We start from the raw sequence: 8,240 nt of genomic DNA, 5'->3' as shown, positions 1-8,240 counted from the left end.
CCATGATCATGCTGAGATTTAATCATCCCCCCCCCCCCCTTAAGGCAAGTTCAGTCAAAGAGGTCTAAAGCAATTTAAGAAGAGACAACGACACCCAGGAGTAAAAGGATTTAGGTTTTCTTCACAGGTATTTATTTAGTTTATCATGTAAGAAAATAAGACAAAGAAATGTTCCACTCCTCACATTTTCTTTCAATGGCACACAAGGTGAAGGTGTTAAGCTTTTTTGGCAGAAAGAGTATAAAGCAAAGAAAACAGAAAAAAGCGTGAAACCAAAGAGTGCAGTATGACTTTCATGTTCAAGACTTTTAAATCCATTGAGCATCCGATAATGACACCATTAAACGAGGGAAACTAGCGTGACTCTTACAGAACTTAAATCTTTACTGTATGTTTAAACATATTGTTAGCAGAGGCTTCATTTGCATAGCTTAAAGTTGTGTTAGTGAAAACAAAACTGCTTTTACATGAGCTACATGTTCTATCCATCAATGTGTTGCTACCTCAAGGTAAAAAAAAGAAAAAAGAAAAACCTTCTTAAAGCAATAAATGTACATTTATGGAAAGCTCTCAAGTGCGGGACAGTACGCCTTTAACCAATATCAAATGAGAACATCATCAAACATGAGTCATCCATTCTCAATTTCATGTCTTGGATTTCAGTAAGGCTTCTTTTGTCATAGAAACACTAGAAATTGACCAAACACACACACATACACACAAACCCAAACCCCTCCCCCCCCCCAAACAGTTGGCATTTCACACCAAATAAGTCACCAAAAAAAATCACCCGGTAAACCAATCATCCACTAACGTATGAAGTCACATTGTTCTGCGGACGGGTCCACTCTCTCATAGCGTTCGCTTCATCAGTAGTCACGTCTTAAGGCTGTAGAATGGGCCGCATGCTGCTCTCCAGCTTTTATAAACTAACACTAAGATCAAAAGAGCAGCGACATCAAAATAAACCACAAATAAATGTGCTGCGATCTCAAGAAATTGTCTTAACACATTTTGGCATTCAAATATTGGTGTATTTAAAAAATAATGTTCCTATGTTCTGATTTGTATCGCTTTGTTATAAAGTACATTCTCTCCGACTGGACCAAAGGAAGACTTGCGAGAGTCAACATTGTATTTTCTTCTTCCTTTTGCATTCAAAACAATAAGAAAGTCAGATGGTAACTAAGACTTGACAGAAATCAGAAGGGAATCTATATTTTGTAATCTAGAGAGTTTTGAAGTCCCAGCAGTGCACGACAGCGTCAGTGCATGTAAAAAACAAAACAACAACAACAACAACAACAACAAAAAGAGCATCGTAGAGATGAGGGCTAACACTTCCACTCTTGTTCCTCCAAAAGTTTGGCCATTATATAAGATGACTCACCAGCGCCCTCACTAGATGTACAGAGACACAACCCGAACCAGCGAGTCCCGCCCATCTCTGAGTTACACCAACCTGACAGATTATGCATCTTCACTGGGGATGGCTGAGAATGTGCACTGACACAAAAAACTGCAAGTAAAAAATGATACGCTTCATGCTTCCTTTAGCAACTTATTAGTGTTTTTTTTTTTGTTTTTTTTTTTAATTAAACTGACAAGTGCATGAGTGAAACTTAAATTTATGTGCTGGTTTATTTGTTTGTGTATCCCCTCCCACTCTAATCTTACGACTTCATGGCTTCAACCCATAGTACCTGCTTTACTTTCTTCACTTAGCTGGAATGACGAGGAAAACGTTTTTGCTGTCTTTATTCCCGAGACAAAAACTTCGAATGGCTTTACTCTTTCCGGAGGTGGTCGGCTCAGTCACAGCAAACACACTTGCACATCCCACGGTTTTCAGCGACAACGCTGCACGTAACGTTTTGGAATAGTATCACTATTATTAATAATAATGATAATATGTGGAGATTATTTTATGAAATATAGATTTAAAAAAATTAAAGACAAACATAAGCTCTCTCCTGCCCTTTGATATCATGGAAGAGTACTGTCGTATAATGTATGACCTCAGTTCACACACAAACACAAACAAAAATATCCCGCAGCATAAACAAAACCACTGTGAGTCACGACCGCTTTTAAACACAGAGGTTATTCAGTCAAAAAAGAGCGAGAGAGAGGAAAAAAAAAAGGGAAGGATCTTTGCCGGCAAAGACCTGAAGTATGGAAAAGGTGGGAAAGAAAGGGCTTATATAGTGAAAACTGTAAAAACTCTCTAAAAGATGGAAATCTCTGATACATGCGGCACAACATGACGAAAAAGAGAGTAACAACTATTCTGTTTTCGCTATAGCCTCTGGTGGGGAAAAAAAATAAAAAATTCAGGCCATATTTGGCACAACCGGTTAGACGGGCTGTTGCTTTTCTTCTCTGTGGGAACCAAAAAAAAAAAAAAAACTGAAGAAGGGAAGCCTAGATACTGGAAATCAGGATGTGGGATTTTTAGTCACCCCTCTTTCCTCTAAAGTAAGGCTGCTTCCAAAAGAAGCAGGTGGACACATTAAACTGAAGTCACCAGGGGAAAAAAATACATCTAAATGGCTATCAAGTCTGTGGAGTAGACACGTAAACATCTGCCACTTTCTTCCATTCCATCTGCTAAAGTTGACATCAGAAATGCTGACATGGCCTTTTGTTTTTTAACCCCACCCCCACCTACGGTTGTGCACTCGTACAGCTGGAGGAAGGGACTGGCTGGGAGGGCAGTGGGTAGAGGGTTGGGGGCATCGGGGTGAGGTGAAGGTAAGGCTGCTGTTACTCCCTCTTATTGGCCGCTTTTGACTGCTCCCTTTGAATCATGCAGCGGCGCACGATGCTGTCAAAGCTCCCCAGGTAAAAAAGTGCGATGGTCCGAAACAATCCCATGGTGACGATCTGTGCGGGAATTTCAAAATAAAAGGTTAGGCTTAAATTTGCAGATCTGCTGAGGAGCAATTTCCTGCAATTTCCTATCATGTACAGGGCTGTACCTGCTGGAGACCCTCTGTGATGGAGGTGACGGGTGACATTCCACAGGTGAGCGCTGATAGCATGTAACCATCTGGACCAACAGAGCTGTTGAAGTTCCCCTGCTGTGAGATGAACGAAAAACAAGCAGATACATTTGCCAAAGGAAAAACAAACAAAATACAGAGCACACATCTCATTTTTAAACTGGGCGCTGAATGTGATCCGAGCTTCTTACCACTGCGTCCCGGACAATGATTTTGGCCACTTGGTCTGGTTGACAAACTCCAGAGGTTTCAGAGATTAACTTGGTCTCCAGAGGCTGGGAGAGGAAAGCGGAGAAAGAGAGAGAGGGGTGGGGGTAAGACCGCAAGCATTTAAGCAGCAGTCTAAAATGTGAAAATAAAGGGAAAACACCTCCAAGAAAATTTACATAAAGAAACAGGAAGTAAGAAAAGTAAGTATTTCTCTGTACTGTTGCATACCTTTGTCTTGTTCTCCTCAGCCAGTCCTGGAGTGTCAGTGTCAGGGGGGTATGCCACAGTCACGTAGATATTGTAGGGCTTTATCTGCAGAAGGAAAACAGAGCAATAACTGCCTTAGCAATTCCACTACTGAGACCATGACAACTAACTACATACGTTAACATTTCAACAGCTCTTTGACAAGCAATAAAAGTTAGCCTGAATGCTACCTATATGTAGAAAAAGTATAATCATTACAGCACTGACTCTAGTGAAATGTCCCTTATCATCATCTTCACTCAAGCTGCAGACACACTGCAAGTGTGTGAATGTGTGTGTGAATGGGTGGATGACTGGTTGTGTAAAGCGCTTTGGGGTCCTTAGGGACTAGTAAAAGCGCTATACAAATACAGGCTTGTTGCATATGAAGGCTGGGTGCTTGTGGACACTCCAGGCTCTGGCTGCTTAGATGAACCTCTAATGCATTTACTCTCAGATCAAATGTCATTCTCTTTGGTAGTTACTTCAGTTGAAGGAAATTGAGAAAAGTTTATCTTCAGTCCTGCCTACTTCTGGTCGTGCAATGTCATTCATATTCTATGCTAAGGAATGCTAAGAATTGCTTCAAGCGTGTTTGTAGGCAATTTTTGCAAAACACATACCTCCATCTGCAGCGACTCTGCAAGGCCTCGCAGGGCAAACTTAGATGGGGAGTAGGCAGTGTAACCAAACAGACCAATCTGGCCCGCCTGGGAGGAAACGAACATGATGCGGCCCATTCTTCGCTCCTTCATGGTGGTTATGACAGCTCGTGTTGGGTAAACGCTGCCCAGGTAGTTCACTTCCATCAATTTCTGGAAACGAAGGCTACATTAATACTACATTAAACTATAACCAGTGTCCATGGTACATTACATAATTGTAGGCAGCTTCAGTCACTTTAAAACCTGAGCAGTTCAAAGTCTCTTGATTCACAGCAGGCCAAAGGCCATAAATTTAGCCACTTCTTCAGAAATTCTGACAGTAATGTGATTTCTTACCAAGTCACAAATCAAACCTTTTCTAATAAGAACATAATGTATAACACTCATTTCAAAAGACCCAATTCCTGCTTTGGTGCACATGTATTATGTCGACAGCCAATAATTTTAAGTAATTTTAAAGAAATTAATGCTCTCGATCAAACCTATTAAATTCGCGGCAGGTTTTTCCATTCATATAAGAAGGAATTGTGAAGCTTCCCAAAGAATATAATGGCCTTCCCCCTCAGGTTATAAAAATCTATTTAATCATTTATTTATGGAGGATTTAATTTGCTCATTCATAAAATACATTTATGATTAGCAAATGCCCAGAAGTAATGGAAAAATACACTGAACAGTCCACATGTGTTTCACCTAACCAAAAGCCTATTATAATCAAGGAAAAACCGATTCTCATGTGTGATTCAATTTGGAAAAAACAAAACAAAACAAAAAACACACCCCTGCAACACAGCTTTATTATTCTGATCTTTCACCCGGTTGTAATTATCAGCAATGAATAACTGTATACTTCTAAACAGTTTTTAGCACTACTATGAGAAGCTTAAAGTCCTTGGAACTTAAAGAATCCAATGACTGCAGGTACTTACTTTAAAACGATCTACCTCCACTTCCTCAAACTTTCCAGAAACTGAAGTTCCAGCGCAGTTCACAAGCATATCAACGGGACCTAGCTTTTCTTGAGCCTGCACGACAGGAAAAAGTCACTGCTGTACTTCTTAATTATTAAAGCTATGTTCCATTAGAGGGTAACACTACCTGTTTTATCACGTTTTCCACTTGACTGTAATCACTGGAAACATCAACTGAGATGCAGAGCACCACCTAAATAAGGAAACCAAGATTTTAATAATGCAAAATGCAATCACTTTTCACAGCCTACATATGCGGCGTTTTTAATGATTTATCTTTACTTTAATCATTTCTCTAAGCCTACACATCTGGAAAATGTGTGCAGGAAAGATTATGCATGTAGAATATACTTTTAATGAGTTCTTTAATAAAAGGCATCTTTTATTGAAATACATACTGAACCCATACCTGCTTGTCATTGATGGCAAATTTCTCCACTTCCTTCTTTGCCTGAAGCAACTTCTCCTACAGGAAAAAAAAAATGCATGTTTACTGTTATACACACAAAAGCTTGCAAATATCATTATGAATGTCATGAACTCCACAACTAAATGAAAACATGTAATAATGCGGGTCAACTCACGTGCACTTTTGCATGTGAGTGACATGGAACAAGTTCACCTTTAGAGTTTGACTGTGTGACATCAGATGCGCTCAGACAACAAACAGCCTGTTGACGAGGCTACACTCCAAGGTAGGATCTGCTAAATGTTTGTGCTTACCTCGTCTCGCGCCACCAAAGTGATGAACGCTCCTTGCTTATAGCACTCAATAGCAATGCATTTCCCAATCCCACTGGAGCCTCCTGTCACCTAAATCAAAGTTCAAACAAAAGGGTAAATGATAATGCAACTCAGACTGGGGCACAGGTTAACCTGGAAATGTTAATTATGTTTCTCAAAAGGTAATGCAGCTTTAATAAAGTTAATCGTTTAAAAAGTCATTTTTCCTACTGTTTTAGCATTATTGCATAATAAAATTATCCTAACCCCACAATGTTGTCTCTGAGAGTTTACTAGGTACATCAAGGTAAAGCAAACAATATTTACCTTTAGTGGCCTGCCTGCGAAGTTTATCATTAACCAAGCTGAATTACCTGAAGTTAGTGGTTACTGCACTGGTTTTATTTCAGTGGATTATACTTTATCCAAGTATAAAACAGGTTGTGAAGTAAGATTGAAGCATTAATTAAAGCAATATTCCTTAGCTCATATGTGGGCGTGTCACGACAGACACCTGACTTTCGCAATAAACTCAGCTACTATTAAAATAAACGATGAAAAAGAAAAAAGAAAGTTACGACTTCTTGTTGTCCTTAGGCTAAGTGCGAATACGCCACCTAACGTAAATATAAAGCTATGGCTAACCTTAAACTCAGCTAGGCTAACTTAAAACTGCAGTTATGAGTAGCCGTTAGCGACCGTTACCAGCCAGCTAAACCGTAACACTTACCACGACGTGGGCCCCGTTCAATTTCAGAGGCTTGGGACTAATGAGGGGCGATATCATATATAACAGCAACACAAAAGCAACGATGAAGGCAGCGACAACAAGCAGCATGATGAACGGAAGAAGGAGCCACCAGGAATTGATAAAAAGCCAATCTGTTATCGCTGAGCTGAACCCTTCTTCAGAGGACATGGGTGAAATCTGGCAATCGTTAGCTTGTTTGCTAACTAGCAGGCCAGCTTCTGGGGGTCCGATAAGAGAGCTACGAGGTAGGCGGCGGTGCTGAAAGAGGGGGGCGGCGAAATGCAAACCCCGGAGGAGTGTTTTTTTTTTTTCCCCCAGAGCTCGGTAGCAGGTCACAGACGTGTAACAACCAGGTTAGAGTGCAGCGGTGAATCTCGGCTCCCCCGTGACAAAGCGCAGTCTACATGAACCAAAACAAATCGAAGTGTTAGCGGACGCCGAACTGTGCTACGTGGTACTTGTAGTTCTAAAGCATGCACTTGCTCTCTGGAACCTGCAACGTTGGCTCATCGGGCTTGAACAGCAATTCCCATAATGCAACGCACCACCACTTTTATTCGTAGTATCCGTTTGAGCAATAGCTACACACCCAAATGAACTTGCAGTTTTTTTGACACACGCAGCTTTACATTCATCAGGTAGGCTGACTCTGTGACTTTTTTAAAACTACATTTCTACCTTAAATTACTGGCAACAGCACAGTTGATTCATTACAGGGAAAAAGTAAACAGCTTCTCTTTGTTGCTTTACCTTTTATTTACACTGTGGAAATGAAAAACAGAAAATCATATGCACTGATAACCTCTTCACAAAGAAAAGGCTTGAGAGTTGGCTATATATATATTTATACATTTACAGTAAAATGAAGATATTCCCCATCAAAAGACAGTTTGCAGGGAAACAGACTAAGGTTGTATATTGTCTCTAAAAGAACTTACACGAAATGTACAAGTAATATACATTTCTTAGTTGTAGTGACAATTCACTTGATACATTAGCAGTAGGACTAAGAAATTTAGAAATAAACCAATAGAAATAACCATTCAGTTGGAACAAAAAAGGCCCTTGCAACTTTTGTAGAAGGCACACGGTGCACACTGCCATTTATGGCTATTTAAAGTTCATGGTTGGAAATGCATTCTATGTTGTCAAGTACACAAGATTTCTCCATCTGAGCCATCAGTGTTAGGCTTCAACATTTCACGTGGCTTATTAGCTGTGAGGTGCTAAAGCTGTCATAATATAAGGCTTAATTTTTCGGTTGCTATTACAGATAATTAGTGAATCCTGTGGACAGAAATACAAAATATGTACAACAGGTATTAAAAAAAAAAAAAACTAAACAAACAAAAAAACCAAACAAAAGAAACAAGCTGTGAGACAAAGCAATTCAAAGCTAACAAGTTCTTGATAAATGAAAGTAATGCTGGTCTGGCACCAATAGTGATCCACCCTAAAAGCCATGTTTATTTCAAATGAATAACACAATCATAATTTGTATTGAAAGTGGATAAACAATCCAAAACTGTCACAGAGGCTAATGAACTGCTCGTCCTGAGTATCTTTTTCTCTAAATTGTATCCACCACTGGGAGCCAATGACACCAACAATGCCACAAAATATTCTTTGAACTCATACATATGTTCCTCAAAGTACCACATAGTCTATA

The 8,240-nt window shown here is 39.8% G+C and overlaps 1 protein-coding gene across 2 annotated transcripts; it reads right to left on the bottom strand.

Annotated features, from left to right (window-relative positions):
* Positions 1–101: 101 nt before the first annotated feature.
* kdsr (3-ketodihydrosphingosine reductase) lies at positions 102–7,091 on the bottom strand. Of its 2 annotated transcripts, none has more exons than XM_085439053.1 (10): positions 6,551–7,091; positions 5,821–5,910; positions 5,507–5,563; positions 5,225–5,290; positions 5,056–5,151; positions 4,085–4,276; positions 3,444–3,527; positions 3,197–3,280; positions 2,982–3,083; positions 102–2,886 (listed from the first exon to the last, which is right to left on the bottom strand). In XM_085439053.1, the coding sequence occupies exons 1-10, from the start codon at positions 6,737–6,739 to the stop codon at positions 2,767–2,769; spliced, it is 1,080 nt and encodes a 359-aa protein (XP_085295179.1). In that variant the 5' UTR covers positions 6,740–7,091; the 3' UTR covers positions 102–2,766. The 2 variants fall into 2 exon arrangements, with proteins under 2 accessions (XP_085295179.1, XP_085295180.1); XM_085439054.1 differs by lacking the exon at positions 6,551–7,091 and adding an exon at positions 6,148–6,514.
* Positions 7,092–8,240: the final 1,149 nt, after the last annotated feature.

Source organism: Copadichromis virginalis, linkage group LG18, assembly GCF_057382275.1.
Source record: "Copadichromis virginalis isolate Kocher_CV1m ecotype Utaka linkage group LG18, C_Virginalis_male_GT1.1, whole genome shotgun sequence".
NCBI classification, from domain to species: domain Eukaryota; kingdom Metazoa; phylum Chordata; class Actinopteri; order Cichliformes; family Cichlidae; genus Copadichromis; species Copadichromis virginalis.
Note: the sequence above shows the minus strand (reverse complement) of the source record. Positions and strands in the feature narration are given on the sequence as shown.

Excerpts from the sequence above, each read along its gene's own strand:
- kdsr (XM_085439053.1), bottom strand. The coding sequence starts at position 6,739 with ATGTCCTCTGAAGAAGGGTTCAGCTCAGCGATAACAGATTGGCTTTTT. Across the intron at positions 5,911-6,550 it reads TGAACGGGGCCCACGTCGTG|GTGACAGGAGGCTCCAGTGG; the intron begins GTAAGTGTTACG and ends ACTTTGATTTAG. Across the intron at positions 3,528-4,084 it reads CAGAGTCGCTGCAGATGGAG|ATAAAGCCCTACAATATCTA; the intron begins GTATGTGTTTTG and ends TTCCTTCTGCAG.